At 42.9% G+C, this 24,573-nt stretch overlaps 2 protein-coding genes across 2 annotated transcripts in view; one reads left to right on the forward strand and one right to left on the reverse strand.

The window, feature by feature from the left end:
* LOC130258320 (haloacid dehalogenase-like hydrolase domain-containing 5) lies at window positions 1–14,916 on the forward strand. The gene is made up of 8 exons (XM_056501583.1): window positions 1–130; window positions 2,104–2,313; window positions 2,968–3,080; window positions 3,775–3,868; window positions 5,036–5,069; window positions 5,977–6,151; window positions 7,525–7,713; window positions 8,505–14,916. The coding sequence occupies exons 1-8, from the start codon at window positions 20–22 to the stop codon at window positions 8,932–8,934; spliced, it is 1,356 nt and encodes a 451-aa protein (XP_056357558.1). The 5' UTR covers window positions 1–19; the 3' UTR covers window positions 8,935–14,916.
* RAB43 (RAB43, member RAS oncogene family) overlaps window positions 12,726–24,573 on the reverse strand; it is a 15,507-nt gene continuing 3,659 nt past the window's right edge. The window contains exons 2-3 of the mRNA XM_056501586.1: window positions 18,720–18,903; window positions 12,726–17,942 (exon numbers count right to left, since the gene is read on the reverse strand). Of these exons, the coding sequence (XP_056357561.1) occupies window positions 17,689–17,942; window positions 18,720–18,903 (438 nt within the window). The 3' untranslated portion in view covers window positions 12,726–17,688. The remainder of the gene's footprint in view (window positions 17,943–18,719; window positions 18,904–24,573) is intronic.

Here is a 24,573-nt window from a genome sequence, read left to right on the forward strand (position 1 = left end):
TCTCCGCTCCCCGCTCGCCATGCGCCGGGCGCTGCCGCCGCTCCGCGCCCTGCTCGGGGCCGCCCGCCCGCGGCTGCCGGCGCCCCGGGGGACGTGCGGCCCCTTGGCCGAGCGGAGCGGGCACAGCGCGGTGAGCGGGGCCGGGGCGGGCGGGCCGGGGCGCAGCGAAAGCGAAAGGGGCGCGGGGAGCGGCGGAGCGCGGCCGGGCCGCCCGCCCTGCCCGCACCGGGGATGCCCGGGGCATCCTCGCTTCCCCCGGGCGCCGGGAAGGGTTTCCCGGGCACTGCCGGCCGGAACGCCCGTCCTGGGGCTGCGGGTGCTCCTGGTCTCACAGAGCGAGCGAGGGAAACTCCTTCCGAGCGCTGCCGGCTCCCTCCGTCCCTTTGGCTGTGCAGCGCGGCACAGCGCTCCTGTCACCAACTTTCTTTAGGCTCAAAAGGCAAACAGAGCTGTTGACATCATTACCTCTATCTATCATTATATCTATCATATATATATGTCCAGTTCTTTCCTTAGTGTTTTCTTTTCCTCCCTGTAATACTTTTTCTTTCTGCTCGTGTTACTCACTGTGAAATTCCCATTTGTAATCTGTTATCTATACATCTCTTATTTATATGTCGCAAAATTAACGTAAAGAATCGCATCTGCTACAAAATTATTCCAATACCACTATAGTTTCAGCAGCTTCGTGTATCCGTTCACAAAGTCTGGGAAGATTGCTGTGCATTTATTTGCAAGCCTTTAGCAGCATCTCCGGGTTATTTCTGACATAGCCTTCCTGAAGCGGGTGCAGGCTATGTGAGACCAGGACTTCAGCGGTTTTGTTCTTTAAATTAAAAGGTTGATGATTCTACAGAGGAGAGAGGAGAGGGCTTCAGGGGGAGTTCTTGCATGTAAAGACAAAAACCTAGCCTAATTTAACTGAATGGTAATGCGATGTATTTGCAGTGTTGACGTTATAAACTCGGGCTGTGTAGGGGAGTGGATTCTGGCTGTTTGAGCTGCATCCCCCCTCCCAGCGGCGCCTTTCCCTGTGCGGTGCCCGGCCGCAGGAAGAATGTGGCGGGTGAATAATTGATGTGGAACAAAGTGCTGCTTGAGCAGCAAAGTGCTCTTCTCCTCCTGATCGGAGACGCGGTGGCTGTGGGTGCCCTGAGACAGCTCCGGCAGCAGAGGCTGTCCCACCTCCATGGCTGCAGTCCTTCCTGTGCCTCTTCTCCCATCACTCAGCCTCGGCCCTTAACCCCTCCCTTTTCATCACCCATCATAAATCTCAAGGTTCCTGTTTCTGTTTTAGGCTCGGGAGAGAAATGAACTTTAGATGATCGATTTTGTTCCGTCCTTTTGCAGCCTGATCCAGTAACAGTTTCACTGCTCAACAGCCCTCTCTTTGTCTCTGTCTCTGCTCCTTGGCCTTATCACACAGCTCATCTTTCCTCACTTTCCTTGCCAGGGCTCACCAGCTCCAGCTCTTCACTGCCTCAGAGGCAGGCAAGGAGATAGATTTTAGTAACTCGAGCAGCCCCTTTGTGTAAGGAGGTGCTGACTTTCCCAATTAGTCTGCCCTGTGTGAAACTAGGACTGAAGCCATGTGTAGGGGCACAGCAGTCACTTGGCTGTAATCAAACTCCTGGGGAACAGAACAGTTTTACTACATAAACACCTTGTAAGGGAGCAGCCAAGTACAATACTTGTGTCCAAGACCTGCCTACTGCTGAAAAATTTACTTTTGTGTATTTTGTTAGTATTCTTCAGGGGTCAAGCCATTAAAGTGTGACTCACTGGCACAGCAGCATGTATTTTGTACTTCTTGGCATCAGTTTAAGTTAATTTTTTGCTATCTTCTGAAATAGTCTGTAACTATTTGTAAGGCAAAGTAGCTCTTGTGAGTCTGCATGCATAAGGCAGAGGGAGTTGTGGTGCTCCTTGTGTCAGCATATATTTAGCATGATGATGTGTCTATAAGGCACATGAAGATGTGCAGTTATAGATGCCCTGCTCTCACTGGAGTGTCTGTTCTCAGGGGCTGTAGCTGCTGCAAACTCTAGTAAACATGTGTAAGGACATAACTAACGTACCCTTTGATTCCATCCCTCCTTCCAGCTCAGCGTGCTGCCCTCCTTTGGCTTTCTCTTTGACATCGACGGGGTGCTGGTGCGAGGGAAGACCCCCATCCCTGCTGCCAGAACAGCCTTTCAGAAGCTGGTCAACTCCCAGGGACAGTTCCTGGTGCCCGTGGTCTTTGTCACCAACGCAGGAAACTGCCTGCGCCAGAAGAAAGCTGACCAGCTGTCCCACCTGCTGGGGGTTCCAGTGAGTCACCTAAATCCCATTTATTTCATCAGCATCTTGAACGTGTCAGCTGTCTTATCTCCCATAAATGCTGCTCACTTCATCAGGTCTGCTTTTCCCTTAAGCCCCCTGACATGCTTTGCTGAAAGTAAAAAATGCTGTTCAAAGATAATGGCTTTTCCACTGGTAAAGGCACTGCTTTTTCCAAAGCTAAAGGTATTTCGTTGGAAAGGTGGTGAGTAGTGATTCACAGGAGCTTCTTTCCAGGATAATAATCTTACTGGTTACTACCTGTCCTGTTGAAATGTTGATATGTAAACTAAAATCAGGTGATCTTCTGGTACAATTGAATCAGAGCTGCAGTTTAGCAAAGGGCCCACGACTGGAACCACTTCTGATTCTCCTTCCCTGTTTGCTTCCAAATTAATTCAGTGATTTTATAAAACTAGGAGAGAAAAGTTTGTTCATGTTGAATAGAGCTGGGAGCGCAAAGGGGTATGTATGATAATTTGTCAGTAAGGTACTTCTTTCTGGCATATTATCAATACATCATTTGTGAAAGGAGAAAATGCTGATTTGTAATTCCTGGAATCTGTCACATCTGTTAATTGAATCTATGTATAAACAGCTTCTCTGAAAAACAACAGACTCCTTTTGTTTTTAAATCCCAAACAGATTTCACAAGACCAAGTGATGATGTCACACAGTCCTCTGCGAATGTTCAAGCGTTATCATGAAAAATGTGTTCTGGTGTCTGGACAAGGACCACTTCTTGATATTGCTCAAGAGTATCTTTTAAAAAAGGGTTTAAAATACCAACAACTTTCTGTCAAAGTGTTTTCCTTAATCGGGTTCAGGGGATCCTATGGAGGAAGTGAAAATCAAATATTTTAACCCTACAAATGCAGTAATAAATAGTAATGATTATTCCTAGTATGATGTCAAATTTATGTTTTGAATTGCTTTTACACTAAGTGCCCAAAAAACTTGAATTATATTGATATCATGGTGGTATCAAAGTTTCAAACTGTAACTTAATAACCTTAACTTTTGCATAAGCTTTGCTCAGGCTTCCATTAAGTCCCTTCTGCACTTCTTCCTTTAGTGGGATTTTCTTTAAAGTTGGTGTAAATCATAAGTTGTAAACATGCATATGCAGCTTTTAAGCATAAGCTCTATTTGAAGTACAAAATTGAGAAAAAGGTATTGAAGGAACGTTCCAGTTAATGGTCAAAATTCATTAGGCTAGGCTAAGAGAGAAGCAGATGAGAGGACTGAAAATAAAATAGAAGAGCTTTGTCTCTCATTTATCAGCAGTGGGACGATCACCTTTTTGTCTCACAGAGGGAAAAGTCTGATGTTGCTTTCATTCCTAACTAATTTGTGAACTGAATCCCTTTAAATGGATCCAGTGGCATTAGCAGTTTGAAAACCTTTTCCTGTGGGCAGCTTTCCTGTGTGTCCTTAGCGGGTGTGTCCCAGCCTTGGCTTCTGCCAGCCCATCACCATTGACACCCTGCGGGAGAAACGCCCCCTGCTCGATGCAGTTGACCATGACAGGAGACCCAGCGTCCTGGTGAGTGGAGGGTTTTTGTTTTCAACCTTTCTGTTTGCTCACTGCATGGCATCCTATAGCAGGAGTCAATATTTAACTCCCAAGCTAATGCTGCTGTTCTTACATTGTATTTTGACTTTGCTTTTCTGCTTCCTCGTTTGTTTTATTGCAGCATTCTCAAGAACGACTCTTTTCTCTCAGCAGTAATTCTTTAACCCAGCCTTTGATTTTGTAACCTGCTGTTGCAGGAAAACTCACAATCTAATACAGACACCTAATGTAAAATCTGACTGGAAAGCTGATTATCTTCTTCAGAAAGTGTGGAAGATAACATAAGCTTTTCCCTGAATACATGATTGTGTTGGTATTGTTTCTAAGCCGTGAGGTTGCTTTGATTGTAAGTGAATGCTTTGAAGATAAATAATTTTCCCTCAAAGGACTGCTTTTGATGTTTATAGCACTATTTAAATGCCAGCAATAGGTGTAGTGAAGTTGAATTGTGCAGAATTTAAAGAAATGAGTAGCTGGGTGTGCTGTCCATGTTCAGGCCAGCCTGCAAAGTGATTTTCCCCCAGCTGTAATCAGGACCTTCTCTGTGGCTCACAGAATCCATAACTCAGCTGTGTCACCTTTTTCTGGGCTCCTCACCCAAGTGGATGGGGAAGGTCAAGAACCTGTTAAAGTGTTGGTCACCACAGTGAGTAAATAATGAAGTGCAAACTCTCAATTGTTTGGCAAATATATTACATGTTATACAGTGCATTCTTTATTAGAAGTGTTGCAGAAAAACATCTCAAAAACTATATTTCAAATGTCTTGGCACTACTGGAGGCCTCTTACTCCTCCTGGAAAAATAAACATCCATGCTTTTATACACAAGTAATTTAAACAACTCATTAAACAACTAAAATTGCAACACAAGTAATTTTAACAACTGGAGTTAAAAACTCCAGAGGCAGCTCAGGAGAAGCAGGAGGCTGGTGCAGGCACAGCACAGTCACTGCTGTCCCTGTGCCAGAGATGTCACTTCAGAGTGGAAACACAAGTTGGTGAGTGATCTGATGTCAGGTGTATACCAGTATAGAGTGCATTTCCTGTCAGAGCAGCAGTGGGAGCTGTGCTTGAATTTATTCTGTTAAAAAGAGATGTTTCATCTTGTAGAAAACTTTCACTTTTTTCTTGTTGCAGTCCCCCTCTGCTGTGGAGCTTCCCAAGATTGAGGGTCAGTTATCTTTATTTAACTTGCATCTATCCATTAATAAATGAAATATTTTATTTTATTTTATTTTATTTTATTTTATTTTATTTTATTTTATTTTATTTTCAGAAATTATTTTTAGATTGTTGGACACTTTAGAAGTTTGTCTGAGGCAATCCTGAAATTTCTTTGTTAGGGACATCTTTCATTAATTTGAAAACATCATGTGTTGTAAAGCTGTTTTTTTAATGTGTGCAGTTTTCAAACAGTGGGTTTTGAAGTTTGAAGGGTACATGAGGTCTGCTTTCCTTTTCCTCTGCCTTTAACAGGCTCTTGTTGCCCTCCTTTCAAAAAGGAGGCATGAACTGATGTTCATTAATCAGAAATAATTGGTATTGTTATTACAAGTGGTCTGGATGGAGCTGTAGTATGAGAAGGGTCTTGTGTTCACTCTCATCTCATCTGAACTACAGGAAAGTAGAAATTGGACCTTTGGATATAAAAAAATCCATGTCAGATTATTGTTGGAGACCTAAGAAATTTTTAAAAGCAGCATCTGAATTTTGTTTTAAGATGAACAAATCAACATCTGTGGTGGTGTATTTAAATACTGTGTGTAAACAGAGAACTCATAAGTTATGGAAGACTTAAAAATACAGTTTTGAAGTTAGTGTTGTAACATCTGGGGAGACTTCACCTGTAAAATAAAATTCCTAAACCTGTAGATTTTACAGTGGGGTCTTGTTACTTCTGAGATTTTCTATGAATGGCTGGGCATGTGACTATTAATTAAGCCCCTAAATTAATGTGACTGTTTGATCAGGTCCTGGCTATATTAAATTACTTGTTTTATTGGCCTCTTTAGGCCAAGTGTCAGAGATTCAGTGCTGTTTGCAGTTGCATGACTGTTCTGTGCCTGTGGTTCTCACAGCTGTGGTGTTGTTTGGGGAGCCAGTCAGATGGGAAACCAGCCTGCAGCTGATCATTGATGTTTTGCTGACCAGTGGCTATCCTGGAAATCCCTACCAGCAGGAAAACCACCCTCACATTCCTGTGCTTGCCTGTAACATGGACCTGATGTGGGTGGCTGAGGCACAGTCCCCAAGGTGAGTGCTTTATTCATGTAATTGGCATTTATTTGGGGCTTCCTCATTTTCCAGATTGCAGAATGCTTGATGGAGCTTCACAGCAGGGCTTGGCTGTGAATGCAGCACATCTAATGCACTTCCAGCTAATGCTGCTGTGTTGCTGGCTGCATTATTGCATCCAGGAAATTAGTTACTCAAGAGAAAAGAGAAAAGCTGCTTTTAAGCTCTGAACCCTTTTGTTTCCTCACTCCCAGACCAGTGGAGAAAGAGAGGTTTTTTCCTGAGGGCCTCAGAACCTTGGTTCAAAGGCAAAAATGAAAAAATTATCAAGGCCATTGTTTCATTTCCTTAGGTCCCTCTCTGGTATTTCTCTTTTCCTGGTAGGGTAAAGAGCTGACCCTGCTGGTTGAAAGCAGTGAGTGGTTCTGAGCTGAGCACAATGCAGCAAGCTCTTTAAGGAACACAAGAAAAAAAACAAGTAGAACACACAGAGCAAGGTGCCAAAATCTCTTAAAGTGGTTTTATTTGATTTTGCTTTCAGTAGAAGGTACTTTTTAAATAGATTTGTTTCTCCTCCCTTCCCTCCATCAGTAATTTGAAATAGAAACTTGTTACTGTGGCTGGATTGCTGCCTCAGTCCTGGGTCAAAGATCTGCTCAGATACCTGTCTTTGGAAGCAAAGGCCATCTCTAATTGGCACATTGGAAAAATATGTGAGATGGCTTCAGGCTACAGTGAGGCAGCCAGGATACCTCCAGTGAGCAATTTTAAAATTAGATAAACCTGTTGTGCCATCCCAGTAATGTTGGTTTATTGTGGTGTCTACTGTTCATCTAATCAGCACTTAATTTTCAGTGAACCAGCTGCAGAAGTGATGCATGCTGAGGGGAATTTGATAGTTGCAGGACATGATTTATTCCTAAAAAATCATGAAATAAAAAGCCTTGTTTGGTGTTTTTAATCCATGCAATTTGATTTGGTTTTGTATCTGTGTAGATTTGGGAATGGAACATTCATGGTTTGGGGATGGAACATCCGTGGTTTGGATTTATAACTTTGTAGGTTTGAGCACAGAATGTTCATGGTTTGGATTTATATCTCTGTAAGTTTGGGCACAGAACATTAATGATTTGGATTTTTATCTGTGCAGGTTTGGACATGAAACATTCATGGCTTGTATTTAATATCCTTGTAGATTTGGGGATGGAACATTCATGGTTTAGATTTGTATCTGTGTAGGTTTGGACATGGAACATTCATGGTTTGGATTTATATCTGTGTAGGTTTGGGGATGGAATGTTCATGGTTTGGGGGTGGAACATTCATGGTTTGGATTTATAGCTGTAGGTTTGGGAATGGAGCATTCATGGTTTGGATTTTTATCTGTGTAGGTTTGGACATGGAACATTCATGGTTTGTTTGGAGAACATTTACAAGAAGATCACTGGCAAAGAGCTGAAGTACGAGGCGCTGATGGGCAAGCCCAGCAGGCTGACATACCAGTATGCAGAGCACCTGATCCAGGCCCAGGCCCTGCAGAGGAGCTGGGAGCAGCCCATCCAGACCCTCTATGCTGTGGGGTAAGGTGTGCTGGGGCTGGCAGGTACAGCAGGAAATCCCAGACCCTCTGTTCTGTGGGGTAAGGTGTGCTGAGCCTGACAGATACACAGTGTAAATGCCAGCCAGGAAAAACACTCAACTCTTACCAGCTTGTTTCTCCTACCATTCAGACCATCTAAATTTCTTGGTGCTATGGTATATTTTTTATGATGTTTCATCTTAAAAATTAATGATGCTTTCTTCTTTTTATGTGTAGTTTCTACAGCAGCACAAAAGGTGTTTTATATGCAAGATTTCTCCTGTTTTTTTTTTCTTTTCTGAATAGGCTGTGTAAATCTAACAAAAAGAGTTTGCCTGGCTGTTTATTCTGCTAGGTTTAGTGGTGTAATACAAATTGCCTTTGAGCAAAGGACAGTTAGAGACTGTAGAGCTGGACATTATCTCTGAGGTCATTTAGGTTTGGTCATATGCTGTTGTGTGTGCTGCCACATCATAGAATCCTTTTCAGAGAAGAAGATAAAGCTCTATTGTATTAAACTGTTCCAGAATCTCCAAGATGTTTGGACATATAATAAGCAGCTTTCATGGGCTACTCATACATTTATTTTCTGTCCCCTCACCTCTGTCAGTAACACGGAGAGTGATCACGCTCATGAGAATGGCGCAATAAAACCGCGGCAGGGTTGGATTTCCCCTGTCTGCCCGCTCCCACATAAAGCTGTGCAGAGCACACAAGCGGCCGTTCGGTGGGAGCTGTGAGGATGTGTCGTGGCCCTGAGGCTGCAGCGCTGACCGCATCTCTGGTTCGCAGGGACAATGTGATGACGGATGTGTACGGCGCCAACCTGTACGACCGCTACCTGCGGCAGCGCTGCGGGCCGGGCTGCCAGCGCCGCCGGCCGGGCACGGGCACGGACACGGGCACGGACACGGGCACGGACACGGGCACGGACACGGGCACGGACACGGACACGGGCACAGACACGGGCACGGGCACGGACACAGGGCTGGGCTGGGAGCCGGAGCTGGCCCGTGCAGCTGCAGCCCGCTGCACGTCCGTGCTGGTCTGCACCGGCGTCTACAGCCCCCCGGCCCCCAGCCACAGCCTCACCCACCCCGCCTTCCACGGGCACCGGGACTTCGGCTTCGACCCCGCCCTGGTGGAGCCCGATCACATCGTGCCCGATGTGGATGCTGCTGTAGACCTGGTCTTCCAGCTGGAGAACTTTGCGCCTCACTGAGGTGACCTGGTTTCACAAGGACCTCTCAGTGCTGTGCTTCCCCAAAACACACTGTGCTTTACAACAGTGCTGCCTTCTAAATTTTTTAACCTCTAAATTAATACAGTCTTCTATTAGGTATGCTTGTTAGGTATTCTTCTATTAGGTATACATGTGTGTGTCAAGTATATTAAATACCAATAATGCTTTTTATAGTGCTTCTAAATAGGTGAACTTGGGCTTGAGTTGCCCATTACTGTCTTCCTCTTTGTTATGTGAGGTACTTCAACAGCAATATTTCATAGCAGCCCATCATGTACTGCTACTTCAGTCCCTCTATGACAGTACCTCCTTTTGATTGCTGGAAGATTTAGCTTTTAGGTGTTGAGGATATCAGATTGTGGTGCTGTTCACTCAGTCCATTCCACATGGGCTGGTACAGAGCACAACATGTGTCAGTGCCTGGCACTCTGCAAGTGCTGCCTGCTCCCTTCAGAGTGGATTCCATCTGGTCCACTTTGGACTTGCTCTCATCTCCCTTCCTGCTGCCTTTCCTTGTGTCTCTTTTCCCATGTCCCTGGAGTTTTTTGCTCCTCTCTGCTGTGTGAAGCCTTAATTGTGTTGGAACTCCACAGTCCTGGAAGGGAAGCAGCAGACCTGGGGTGCCCTCTGTGGCCTTTTTGCCTTTCCATCTGCACCTTTTTTTTTTTCTTTGTTTTGTTTTTTTACTATTTTATTTAGAATCTTAGAAAGCTTTAGCAGTTTTATTTCACGTGTTCCTGTGAGTTGGGACTTTCCACTGAATCAGTGACTACTGCTTGGCCAAAAAGTGCCTCCTAATTTACTTGAAGCCTCATACCACTGTGGTAAATTAACTGGCCTTTAGTGTAATATATTTCATCTCATGTCAATGTTATATGTTGTTTGGTTCATGGATTTTATAGCTGTTCATTTAAAAAGAAAAAATAATTTATTTTTTGTTATTTTTGTAAAATACTTCTGAAGTTTTCATCCCAAAGATGTCTTTGAAAATATTTATGTGTTATTTGTTATAACACAATTTATGTTGTACTTGTGACATAAGATTGGAAAGCATAACCCAATTATTTGTCTTAAAACCAAAGTCAACTTACACACAAAGATCAATTCACATTAGGGACTAGTCAGGTTTTTAGGGTTGGGTTTTTTTAGGATTTTTTTGCAAATTAGAAATTGTCCAGACAAAAACCTGGGTGTTCATTTCTCCCAGGTTCTTGCAGGGCTGGCAGAATGACTTCCTGGCCAAATCCTTCATTGCTTGTTATCCCAACAGCAGCTCTGAGAGCTCACAGCTGCTGTGAAGTCAGACTTTGTTGTTGTTTCCTCTGTTTGCAAAGCACTGTAATCCCCTCTCCACTGTCAGGATTGTTGATTCATCTCTTGTAATGTTTCCCAAGTAGCTTTCAGTGTCTGGATCCAGTGTCAGGACACTGCTCTGTAAAGTTTTATTTCCTGCTTCTTCACTGGAAAAGTATTTACAGCAGCACATACTTGCCTTTTTATTGGTACAACAAACCTGTTTCTTTAGCACTTTTCCTGTAAAATACCAAGTATTTGCAAAGAATGCCAAATCTAAGTAAAGACTCTAATTTTGTAAGGTCACCATGATTTGAAGTCACATTGTTTCAGTACCAAAGCCTGTTGCAGAACTCTCTAACATGACCAGAATCAGTGAAGCAAGGAATAAAAAATGCTGGAAGTTGCTGAAGAACAGAAAATGTTCCATTTGTTTCTTCCATTTTTGTTTCTCTGCAATGTGGATAAACACTTCAAAATGAAGGAACTGTATATAGACCTCTTCAACCTCATCCCTCATGGAAACATTAACATAAAATGTGGTTACAGAAAAGGAAGACAGTCCTTTTTCTGCCACATCACCAGTGAAATGTAAAACCCTTTACCCAGTGCAGTTCTCCAAGCCTCAGGGTGCTCCAGGTTCTCCAGCTCCATGGACCAACTCCAGCTTGCTGACTGGCAGAGCCTCAAAAAGCCAAAATGCTGAAAAAGCAGCAGATGAAGGAAATAAAGGAAAGCAGAGATAGTGACCTGGGTAACACTACACACAGAGGGCAGTTGCCAGAAGAGGTGGAAATCCCTTTCCATCAGTGTAAAGGGGAGAAGCTGGGATTACAGGAATTTCTCTGATATTCAGTGGTGAGCTTGTATGCTCTGTAACTTGAACAGAAATGGGTGCTGACAGATATCACAGCATATCTGACAGTGTGCCTTAAAACCTTTTGTCTAGACAAGGAGGAGTTCTTGGGTGATGAAACAGATCCTGTTTTCAACGTTGACAGAAACAGGCTGCACACTTACAGGTTTCAGTAAAGTGTTTCTGTGGTCACTTCTGGGAACAAAGCAGAGGAGTGCAGATTCCAAACAAGTGGGTTTACTTGGTGTAAGGATTGGTTTCATTTGTCTCATTCAGGCCACCTGGGACTCAGCTGGTCTTAATTAAAAGTTCTCCTCCTTGCATTGTGTTGGTTTTGTATGCCCAGCTCAGAATCCAGTACTGGAATCTGGGATCATGCCTTACAGTTTAACACCCAGCAGGTCATTGATTTATTTATTGATTTAGTTATTGACCTTTTCCCAAAGCAGAAGCAGCACCTGTTGTACAGGTAAGAATCTCAGAATCAGATTTTCAGTAGGATTTGGGATTGGTGTCTTGTTTTATGGAATTTTATCTGGGAAAATCCTTTCTGCTAGTTTTACAGCTAACTTCCTGCCCACAGATGTGGAGAAAAAATATTCATTGAACCTATACTATAAAAAATAGAGTTGTTGGTTTTTTTTGCAGGCACAAGCTACATAATGAAAGGTCAGTTCACCACAGAAAATGAAAAATGTAGTGTGTGCAGAGCTCTTGTATCCAAACTATTTCACATTCTTAGATAATTCCAGGGAAAGTTCCCAGAAATGGAAAACAATTTCCAAGTGCTCATCACATGCACTTATAAGAAGCCATTAAAAGGAAATAAGTTGTTTTTTCCCCACACAGATTTAGGATCTCCAGTATAAACGTGTAGAAGCCATGAGAAAATCGAGGTCAGTCCCTCCCAAGAGCAGGGTGTTGTTAATTATTTCCCTCTCACACGGACTCTGCAGCACACCAGTGCCAGGGCAGTCACAGCCACAATGCTTCAGCAGTAAAAATGTGTCCTTAAAGGGAATTAACTGACATATCCAGCTCCACCCAGCACTCTGAGGAGCCAGCTCTAGAGCCTGGCCATTGCACTGACAGCTCCTCTTTTGCTACCTGAGGCTGTTATTGAAGCAGCAGACAAAGCAAACCGAGTAATTCAATATTTGGCCCCTGTGCATCACAAATACCCATCTGCTGACGTTCCAATTAGAAAGCCAAGCAAAAAGAAAGGGGTGTTGCTGTGTTTAATTTACAGCACTTCAATAAAACCCAGGATCTAAATGTTCCCTTGGGGAGGTACAGTTGTAACTACATTGTTCACACTTAATTGCAAGCACTGGAAAAGTTATCTGCACTTCCCAACACTGAGCATTTCGGGTTTCATTCTTCATCTTCCTGCCAGCTCTGCTGGAGAATTTGCTAAGTGGGAACAATTGAAAGTGCATGCATTTCTGGAAGTGATGGACATCTGGGAGGGCAAGAGGAAGTTAGTTCAGCACCATTTGTTTAATTAAGAGTAGATTAGATAATATCATGTGTAGGATAGGATACATAATTTCTTAAAATTGATTTTGCTTCTGATCATATACCACAGCAAGGTACATGCATAAAGTAACAACAAAAGGTATTCATTGCCAAATGTTTACTTTAATTAAACCTTTTTTAATGATACACAGTACAATGTATCCACTACTTTGCTAAAATTCACAACAAAAGCAGGTTTCATGTTTAAAAATACTTTTCATAATAAATTCATAAATAGATGAAGGTAAAGTATAAAAAATTACCGTAGTATGCAAGCTTGCTCCCTTGTCTCCTCATATTCCAAATCATTTAGTCAGTATTGTGATAAGAAAGTTTAAAAGCAAAATAGTTACTGATGATTAGAAATGTACAGCCTGCATCTCTCGAAGAAACCTTGAAAAGCAACAGATTTGTCCTAGAAAATGCAGAACCATTTTAACACTGTTATCACCCAAACCCCTCAAATAATTTTGGAATGCAGTGAATGAATTCAATATGAATTAGAGATTTTCTTCCTTCCCCCCAGGAGGTGTGTGTGAGCCAGACTGGCTGGGATGCTCCCTGCTCTGCAGCTGTGGGGTTTTTACCTGTCAGATCTCAGCAAGTGAGGCACAGAAGAGGGAAAAGCTGGCTGACAGCATAGAGCACATCTGCCCATCAGAAACCTGAAACAGAAATCTTTAAACACAGCCACAAAGAACTAAATTCACCTTCTGCTCAGGACATGCCTGGATCTATTCTCTGTCTGGCAGGACACGGTCTGGTGTCCCCACTGGCTTCCCCTGTTTGGGAATGGTTTTTGTGCCTCCCACCATTCCAGCATAACTCTGTGGGAATCCCTGACACTGCACCACCAAACCTCATCAGCAAAGTTATTCTCCTCATCAATATTATCACTCTCTTAAGAAAGCATTGATTTTGTCAAGTATCAAACAACTTTTCACACCTTATCTATTTTAATAACATTTATAAAGGGAAAAATCTTACTTATGCACAGCATTGAAATAGGAAATGAACATGAAAAATGCAGAATAATCAGGATGCTCTGCCTTTCATATTAATGATTTTTTTTCTCTGATCATTATTTCCCTTTAGTGCAAAAATCACTTCCACACAAGTTTTGTGCTTTACTTGCAATGGTACCGAGATGCTTTTGAAGACATTGAGAGGCATCTGCCTGCAGCTTTCATTTCTGTGTAAATTCAGCTCTTGGCTCACTTTTAAAAAAATGTCTTCAAGTTTTCAAGACAAGTTTGCATGTTGTGTCCAAAGGACAATCCTCCAAACCCTTGTTTTCATGTACAATAGTCTAGGCACCCAAAAGGAGCAAGAGCTCCACTTTGGGTGAAGTTCTTGGAAATCTATCAGTATTAGCTAATAGGAAAGCTATTAGTGGTTTTAGCTGGGCTTCATTTAGGTTTTTTCCTTTGAAAAACCGTTTTTTTTCCAGGACAGTAAGAGTAAGAAAATCATCAGGACTTCTCCTCTGTTCTTAAGTATTCTCATTTTTCTCAAGGTTTGTTTTGCAAAGCAAACGTTAGCAGGTTTCTGGGCCAACACTGATTTGGTTTTATATTTACATAATTATAAATATTTGTACAAGTTCCACCTGTGATGATGGACTGGATGACAAACTGGAGATAAAATTAGCTTAAAATCAATGCAAAGGGTAACAAAGGCTCCTGGGAACCACATTCTGCTGATTATTTCATTTCAGTATTTGCCTCTGCATTCCACTCCCAAGTGCTACAAGGCAGAAATCAATGTCCCCTCCTGTGCTTTTGTAATATTTTTGCACACTTTGGTCCTGCCAAAAAGAAATGATAAATACTAATGCAAATACATGATCAGCCAAGGGGATCTGCTTAAAAGCAATTACTGCACCACAGTCTTGTTAATGTTCAACTGGCAGTAAACAGATTTCTTGGCAAATGTTTATGCTGTGAACTCTGAACAAGCACTCCTGCATTATTCACTTGATGTACATCACTGCCCATTTGTACCCTGAGAGCTGAAACTCAGGTTTTTACCCATAAATCACAGGTTTATTGCTCCTCACTCTCTTCACCCAAATATCCTTTTGGTTTCAATAGGATTAATGGAGTTAAACCAACAATCTTTTTAATGCCTCAATTCCATAGGTGTGTGTGAGTCCCAGGTTTGATAAAGTCTTCAGCAGGGCAGTAAAAAAGGGAAGGGTTTGGTAATAAAAATAAACTTTTACTGACAGCTTAAGCACCACCAGCTGCTAACCGAAAAAATAAACCAAATCTTCAGGTTTCTTCTGAAAAAAATATAAATTAAAAATAAACCAGGTCTTCTATTTCTTTTGTTCAGTTAGGAGGGCATGCAAACTTGTACTCCACTTGTCACAACACAGAAGAGCCAAGAGTTAAAACTGATTTAAATCCATGGTTTTAGTTTTATGCAGGAAACTGAAAACTAATTGGAATTGGTCCTTCATTTTAAATACAGCAAACTAATCACTGCTGCTGTATTGCACATTTTCTGACTGAACAGACTGGCCTGCAGACAGAGCCTCACCCTTCAAGCCTAGTTTAAGAGAAAAATCCAGGCAAATTGTAATGAAAAGTGTAGTGCCTGGTCTAATTCTACTTACTCACTAAACAAACTTCAAAACAAAGAAAATGAATCAATAATTCCTCCATTCTTCATCTACTATAAAACCACAGTCATTCACTGGCTGCACTGGAAGCAGAATTTATATTCATTTTGCTTCTTGTTCCAGTTTTAAGATGAGTTACTAAGTAAACTATGGGTTTCAGTCTGAGAAGTAGCAACACTGTTCTTAAATGCATGTGGATTTTTGTCAGCAGTAAATAATTTGGCACTAGTCCTGCAGGCAGTGGGGGCTGAGCTCATCTGGGGGTCCCTGTTCAAGCAGAGCTGCAGGACCATGACCCACAGGTAAAAACTGCAATGGCTCATGACAGAAAGTCAAGTGTTTGCAAATATTCTGTACCTTAAGGATCTCACCAGGAGGAAAAGCATTCACCAGCACTGAGCTTTAGCCTGGACTGTCTTCAGAGTTTCTCCTGAGAGCAGAATATAGGGAATAAATACACCAACAACTCTAGGGTTTGGAAAATTCCCATTTTCATTCCCATTCCCAGTTTCAAATCCCCAAATGTCTAGCTGAACATTTATTGCCTACTATCTTTGGAAGTAGGAATATCCTGGAAAGCTATCCAAAAACACTACCAAGAACTGCAGCTCAGCCTGCCCTTCTGTAGAAAATATCACAATTGTGAAAATTATACTAGTTGAAAAATTTAAGGCCTTTTCATTCTCATAACTATAAAATTTGAAAACTAACCCCTTAGATAGAAGCAAACAGGCTACTAAGCACACATGACTCCTCAGTTATCTACCTCACAGCTTAAAAAACCAGAAAGAGCAGAGAATGGTTGAATAATTGCTACAGGAAGATGAATAGTATTAAAATTGGTATCCATTAGCCCTTTCCTAAATCTTCCTAATTTTCATGACACTGGATATGTTGGATGATTAAACTGGTGCAGGCCTAGTAGCAAAAGAATTCAAGTCCTTTTTGTTCTGGATTTTTCCAAGTCAAGTGACTTCAAGTGAGAGCTTTTTGAAAAGTAAGCTCCTTCAAATTACCAGGATGGCAGAAATCAACTGCCATCCTTGAACATCTTTGCTTTATCTGCAGAGTTTAAAATATTGCTGCTCCTGCTCTCTTTGCAAATCCACTTTTGTAAGGTGCCTGAGAGTGTAATTGCAGAGGAATCCACCAGGACCTCAGCTACATCTACAAGACACTCTACAGAGCTGCATCTGAAAGAACTGGATCATGAATTCTTTTTTACTTTATGAAGACTTATGATCCACTGTGAAAGATTTTTCCTGCTGAGTGTTTTCAAGAAATGAAAAGCAACCAGTAACTTGTGATAGGGAGAGGGGAACATTTGGGTACAAAGCTGGGAGGGAACCACTCAAAAAGCCACTGGCTTCTCACAGCCAAGAAGCTGCAGTCATCCAGTTCTCAGCTCTTCTGAGGTCTTCTTTCCCATTATATGCCCATGTGGTATTTAAAGAGATGGTTTAAAAAACAAAACCAACAAAAAAATCAAATCCACTTATGCACTCTGGTAACATGAGATCAAATGTCTGACCAGAATGAACCCTGTATTTGACCATTAGGCACATGGCAAGAGATCTTGAGATCTTGGCTACAGTCAGTTCAAGGTTTCTCCAGTTCCTCTTTCCAGTGGTGCAGGTCTTGAGTTGTGGAATGAAATGATGGAGACCTGAGGGCAAAGTCTCAGTGATGCTTCCACTGGGAAAAAGGAGCTATCACTGTGCAAGCAGCAGGCAAATGAAATCTTCCCTCTCCTCAAGGCTGTTCTAAATCACCACTCTGGTCCAACCCTGCTTGTGATAGTGCTCAGGCTGGTTTTGCTTTCTGTTAAAACACCAACCTCAAATGATAACAAAACCTGAAAGAAGCTCCCCCTGGGCCTGCTCCAACAGCAACTAGCACTTTACATGCCCTAGGCCAGGTGACTGCTATTTGGTCCTGTAATCAAAATCTTGGCTATTATGGCCCTTGAAACACCATTATCAAAGACACTGACACTTCCTGGTCGCTGTGGAGTGCTGAGGATTTGAAGAGACACTGTCAAGACTGCCTATTCCAAAAGTGACCTCCATTGCCACCAGCCCCATGTTAATGCTCAGACCTTTGGGCTTGCATCAGTCTCTTACCCAAACAAATGTCTTCCCACCCCAAAACACCAAGTTCAAAGTCACTTCCTCCATTTTTGTAACTCGTATGAAGGTTACAGAAAATAAAAAGGTGGGGGCAAATGTTGAGTAAGTTTTTCAGAGGGTTTGACTTTAGGACCACCTCTCCAAAGTCCCTTTTTAAAAATAAGACACCGAAGCAAACAGGATTGTGTCTAACTTCTACAAAATTGCTGGTTTCACAGGAGGAGGAGGAGAATATGGCTACCATGCTACTCAGCATTAGGGTGAAGCACCATCTAAATTCCAGTAAAGTTAGGGATATCAGCTAGCTCTTATCAGCAACCACACCCCCAGCTTTCCCCAACGTCTTTGCTGTCCAGCTTGATGCTGTCAGTGCTCTTCTCACTGAACATGGGCCCTCCATGCCTCATCATCAGCTCTGTGGCCATCTTCACAAAAGCCTCCTCCACGTTGCTGGAGTCCTTTGCAGAGGTCTCTATGGCACAGATGATGTTGTCATAGCGTTCAGCCAGGCTCTGAGCTTCTGCCAGCTGAACCTCTCTAAGGTCACTTAGGTCAGACTTGTTACCTGCAAGGAAAGGAAACAACAGAGAGATTCTTAATGGCTGTTTGTGCCACAGGAAGTGTTTGGCAGGAGGTTCTGGGTTGCCCAAGGAAGCTGAAGGATTTCCATTCAGTAGATTTTCAAAATGTGACTGAAAAGGTCCTGACCAACCCGAGTCTGGCCTTGCTCTGAGCAGGAGCTTGGACTGGCTCATCTCCCCAGCCCTTTCCAACCTGTATTTCTGTATTACCCATACAGAACAGAACAAGGAACTGAAGAGTGGCTGTAGGCCCTAACAGAAGAGAATAGGCTAGAAATGGAAGTTAAAACCATTTTGTGAAAACAGCAGATGTCTGCTGATTTCTAGGGAAATCTAGAATGGTACTGCTGTTGTATTAGCAGCTTAGGAAGAGAAGGAGAATGAAAAAAAAGAAGGAAAAAAAAAAAGGAGAAGAAAAAAAAAAGGAGAAGAAAAAAGAAAGGAAAAGAAAAAAAAGGAAAAGGGAAAAAAAAAAAAAAAAAAAAAAAAGGAGAAGGAAAAAAAAGAAAAAGGAAAAAAAAGGAAAAGACTCCACAGCAGCTGTGCCTCAGAACTGGGAAATCCTGGGCATCCCAGTTCTCCATTAAATGAGATGCAAAGTTGTCTACTTCCCAACAGAAGTCAATCAAAGTAAAACATCTCTGCTTTGGTGAATCAGCTCTTTTGGTGAAATTTCCAGTCAGTCTATTACACACACCTTAACTTCAACCAAAAGCACAAGCTGTGGCCACAGGAAGCCAGCAGTGCCATTTGCAACTCACCAATGAGTAACTGCACGATGTTGGAGCCAGCATACTTCCTGACATCCTCGATCCAGCGAGGGATGGACAGGAAGGAGCCCCTCTTGCTGATGTCATAGGCCAGGATGGCCCCGTTGGCGCTGCGGTAATAGCTCTGCGTGATGGTCCTGAACCTCTCCTGGCCTGCCGTGTCCCAGATCTGCAGCTGGGGACAGCACGGGGACATCAGTGACACAGCACACAGTGAGACAGCACACAGTGACACACAGCACACAGTGACACACAGCACACAGTGACACACAGCACACAGTGAGACACAGCACACAGTGACACACAGCACACAGTGACACACAGCACAGTGACACACAGCACACAGTGAGACACAGCACACAGTGACACACAGCACACAGTGACACAGCACACAGTGAGAGTGACACACAGCACAGTGACACACAGCACAGTGACACACAGCACAGTGACACAGCACACAGTGAGACAGCACACAGTGACACAGCACAGTGAGACACTGCACACAGTGACACACAGCACACAGTGAGACAGCACACAGTGAGACACACAGCACACAGTGACACACAGCACACAGTGACACACAGCACACAGTGACACAGCACACAGTGAGACAGCACACAGTGAACACAGTGACACACAGCACACAGTGACACACAGCACACAGTGACACAGCACACAGTGAGACAGCACAGTGACACACAGCACACAGTGACACACAGCACACAGTGACACAGCACACAGTGAGACAGCACACAGTGACACACAGCACAGTGACACACAGCACACAGTGAGACACAGCACACAGTGACACACAGCACACAGTGAGACAGCACACAGTGAGACAGCACACAGTGACACACAGCACAGTGACACACAGCACACAGTGACACACAGCACAGTGACACAGCACACAGTGACACACAGCACACAGTGAGACACAGCACACAGTGACACACAGCACACAGTGACACACAGCACACAGTGACACACAGCACACAGTGAGACACAGCACACAGTGACACACAGCACACAGTGACACACAGCACACAGTGAACACAGCACAGGGATGTCAGTGACACACAGCACACAGTGACACACAGCACACAGTGAACACAGCACAGGGATGTCAGTGACACAGCACACAGTGAACACAGCACAGGGATGTCAGTGACACAGCACAGGGACACCAGTGACACACAGCACAAAGGGACACACAACGCACAGGGACAGCAGTGACACACAGCATACAGTGAGACAGCACACAGTGCACAGTGACATCAGTGACACACAGCACAGTGACACACAGCACACAGTGACACACAGCACACAGTGACAGCACACAGTGACACACAGCACACAGTGAGACACAGCACACAGTGACACACACAGTGACACAGCACACAGTGAACACAGCACAGGGATGTCAGTGACACAGCACACAGTGAACACAGCACAGGGATGTCAGTGACACAGCACAGGGACACCAGTGACACACAGCACAAAGGGACACCAGGGACACACAACGCACAGGGACAGCAGTGACACACAGCATACAGTGAGACAGCACACAGTGCACAGTGACATCAGTGACACACAGCACACAGGGACACACAGTGACACACAGCACAGTGACATCAGTGACACACAGCACACAGTGAAACAGCACACAGTGCACAGTGACACAGCACACAGTGACACACAGCACGGGGACGTCAGTGACACAGCACACAGTGAGACAGCACACAGTGACACACAGCACAGGTGAGAGACAGGACACTGACACCAGTGAAACACAGCACACAGTGAGACAGCACACAGTGCACAGTGACACCAGTGACACACAGCACACACTGACACAGCACAGGGTGACACACAGCACACAGTGACACACAGAAGTGCTCTCCCCAACCAAGAGTGATGCCTGGAGAGGCTGCCTGGAACAGAGGCTGGACAGAGTTAAAGGAATAGAGCAGGGATTTATTAAAAACCCTTCAAGGGATGCACCCTGGGCAGTACAAGAGCCTGGCCGTGGCTACACCCAAGATGGACTCAAGAGTCACGAGTTCTCACACTTTTCTAAGTTTTGTTCCATTTCCATCTTGGGGTTCACTGGCCAATCCCAGCTCCAGGTTCCCACCCTCCCAGATTCTCTCCCCAATTCGCTGCTCTTTGCACTTTTTGGGGCTGAAGCTGCAGCGTGTCCTTGGTTCTGGGGCTGGAAAAGGATTGTTTTGTGTGGCTGAGCTGGGAGGAGAACTTGTAACACTTTATATATAAAGTTCACAGTTATCCACTAATGCAGTACAGAGTTTGAAAAATATAAAAGCTAAACTTAATCATTTCCCCCTTAAGGCATCAAGAGAGGACTTGATCCAAGAGCCTTGATCCAAAACTCCTGTATATCCAATATATTCTAGCCCTGTGTTTATCTAGCCTTTTGTTAATGATCTAAGGATGAGAATATATGCTTGAGAACCCTGATATAAACAAATATAAAATAATTATGTATATATATATATATATATGTAATCTATGCTGGGAACGTGGCTGCTCAAAATTTGTGCCTGCATCAGCTGGGACCCTGGTTTCCTGCCAGTGAGCTCCTTCTGTGGCAGATTTTGGAATTCTCTCATGGCCCAGCCCTACCCCTCTGTCACCCTCTGCAGCAGAACAAGGTGCCAGCCTGCAGCCACGCTCACCTGGGGTGTCACTGGAACTACAGGGGGGTTTTGGCTACCACACTGCCTGTGGCTCTGCCAGTTCTGCCACAGGGCAGGAACAAAGGCAGCAGGATGTGGTCACACAACGTGAGAGCACTGATGCTGTTTTAGAAGGAAACAGGAGACAATAAAAAGAATACAGACAGAAGAGTGTATAATGAAATGCCAGCAATCCTGAGTGTCAATAAAGCCAGTCAAGGATCTGGTCAGTCCAATCACCTGTCCTTTTCTGGCTGGTAAAACAGACATTACACCTGGGCAGGAAGAAGAAATGCTTGCTTTATATACTTTTGCCTAAATCCAACAGCATGAGAATTATGAGTTTGGTTGGTATCAGAGTTTGAGTTCCCAATAGGAGATGTTCCAGAGGAGGAAACTAAATAATTCAGAGTGGACACCTGCTCCTAGGGAATTTCTTTGTAAATCCTGTTGTTTTATAGGTTATCTAATGTCCTGGAACATGATGGCTTATATTCCAGCATCTTTTAATCCACAGTAACTGTGGATGTTCTGATCCTCCATAGCAATCTCTGATTCTTTCTGAATCTTCCAAAGCTCTTGGCTTCAATATACAGCCACACTAAAACTAAATTATTTCCTTTTATAAATTTATATTCTGTTGCACTTTCACTTCTCTGTCCCCAAATGGTAACAGAGAAACCACTGCTCATCTTTTTGTGCCATTCCTTATATTCTGCATCTCCACTGAAACTGGACTTAAGCAAGTACTACTGGGATTTTTAATCCTCCTATAGCATGGACCTTTTACTTATGGTTTCCCTCTCTCTGAACCTCCTTATTTTGAAGAGTTGTTGACAACACAATGTGCCAGTGCTATTTTATACCAAATATTATGCAATAATTTTTCCTTTTATCTTTTTTGCACATTAGTATCTTTGTATCTTCTGACTCTGCTGCATTTTTGAGCAGCAAATTTCACTTTGGAGAAGGCAGTGCTGGTAAGACCTCATTTCCTGTGCTAAGCAAGCATTCAGATCCCAGATGATCTATGTACCTTAAAAGGAATCAAGCCAAGGAAAAAGGACTTCTCAGTTCTGCTAAGAGTGTTCTCAGAGCAGGGGAAGGGACTGTAATGGACTCAGAAAGCCCCAAAGAAAAAACTATTAATGAAACAGATAATGGCTCAGAGCAGTCAATGGCAATCACCAGGGACAAGGAAACTGGGGCCAGGTTTATGGGTGCTCTCTGCACTCAAGTCTCCCACCAGACCTTTGTGTTTGTAAATCTCAATATTTGATTAGGTCAAGTGCTAGAAAAGGCTAATGATGATTACTCAACTCTTGGGAAGGGCCTGAGGGATTCTGTGCATACTGACAAATTAGAAACATTTGAATTAAAAATAAAATTGTTTTCACTTACACTTTTCATGTGGTGTAAATAAAAGTGCAGAGTGACTGAGCTAAGAACAACTCTCACCCCCTGGTTTGGAAGCTTGAAAACCTTGTCTTGTCACATCATTTGTAATTTGAATAATGTCTTTATCATTAAGAATACACACTATGGACACAGCAAGGGAGTATTATGAACCAGATTACTTAATGTAAAGCAAATTGTATTTCTAACAGCTAGTTTGCTTGACAGCATCTTTAGAAAATTCTAAGATAAATATTTCCATGGAACATTAATCAATCTGATACATGGTTAAAATATAATTAATTACAAAAATACCAGTTCTGATCCTAAGTAAACACTATTTTCTCCAGCATGTCTACAGAGACAAATTTCAGAGAATTTTACTGAAAAAGAACCATGAAAACTATACAGAAATACCAATCACAACTACAACTTTAAACAGCTCGTGCATAGTAAAAGTTTTATAAAGTATTTCTGTTAAACTACATTTACAAACATGTAACTCTTGACAAAAAATAATAACTGAAAACTTTGGACAAAAAAAGTAGCCTTAGTATTTCTCATTCCAAAGTTCCTCAGTTGAAGTTAAAAGTTAAATACCAAAAGAACTGTACTAGCCACAGGTTACTAAAAAAAGACATGCTCATGTGTTCTTTTGTATTCTACAAGTGTATGACATATGTTGTAAATGACACAAAGTTCTTAATTATTTATTTCCTTGACTTAAGTGCTTCAGCTTTTAAATAACATAATGGTAGCCACATCTGTCACTCAATAACCTTTTAAAGCAGCTCCTGATTTGTAATTACTCTGGCAACTCCTTTGGTGTAAGAAAGGCAGAGAGAAGTTGGGATTGCTGGAGAATTGTGCTGAATTCATTTGAAACTACTGATTAAAAACACCTCTGAAATCAGAGATTAGTGGCAGGCCTTCAGGAGGACCACTGCTAGGAACAAAAGAGAAGAAGGTAAAGAACAGGGAATAAATACTCAAAGTTCAGAAGGAATATGGCAGAATAAAGGAGCCACCTTCCTTGTGCTAATTGTTTCACTACTGAATACTCGTTTACTTACAAAAGCTGATTATTTTGATCTGCTCTTAGCTTGGAACTTTTTGGACAGCCATGCTCTTCACGGTGGAAAGTAAAGGACAGTGAGAGCCACCAGGAAAAATCTGAAACAAGGAGTGTTTCAACTGGACGTAAGGAGGAAAACAGAAAGTGATAAAATTAATGGAGGGTCTCTGGAAGATCATTCTGGGATGTCTGCTCAGGCTTACAAGAAAGCAGATTTTGAACTACAGAAACATGTTGAAGATGGTGAGTGACAGTCTGGCCAAAGAGCACAGTAAATTATCATTATCAAATGGGCCAATGTGGCTGCTTCTGGCTCAAAGGTTAATGCTTAACAGATGGCCCCAAGACACATCAAATAATTTCTCCCTCCCTTACTTCCTACATAATTTATTAAGTACTTTCCTGATTCTTCTAAAGTATCACAGGAGTTCAGGTGTACTTTTGCTTGTGGAGCAGCATAAATGATGACTAAGTACATCCTCCAGCTGATACCTTCCTTTACAAAAACAGAAATGTCACTTTTGCAGCAATATTCCATAAAATTTCCCATCAGTGAAATACTGGACCTAAAGACTGTGCTAAATGAATCTTAACCAACTGTGTCTGAATCCTGTCATCTCAAATGGCAGACAATACTATACATTCCTGTAGGCTGGCAAATCACACCACTTGCTCC

This window comes from Oenanthe melanoleuca, chromosome 12 (genome assembly GCF_029582105.1).
Source record: "Oenanthe melanoleuca isolate GR-GAL-2019-014 chromosome 12, OMel1.0, whole genome shotgun sequence".
Lineage (NCBI taxonomy): Eukaryota > Metazoa > Chordata > Aves > Passeriformes > Muscicapidae > Oenanthe > Oenanthe melanoleuca.

Bases quoted from the DNA above. Each gene is read 5' to 3' on its own strand.
- LOC130258320 (XM_056501583.1), top strand. From the start codon at position 20: ATGCGCCGGGCGCTGCCGCCGCTCCGCGCCCTGCTCGGGGCCGCCCGC. The intron at 3,869-5,035 runs GTGAGTGGAGGG...TTCTTGTTGCAG, and splicing joins ACAGGAGACCCAGCGTCCTG to TCCCCCTCTGCTGTGGAGCT. The intron at 5,070-5,976 runs GTCAGTTATCTT...TGGTTCTCACAG, and splicing joins GGAGCTTCCCAAGATTGAGG to CTGTGGTGTTGTTTGGGGAG.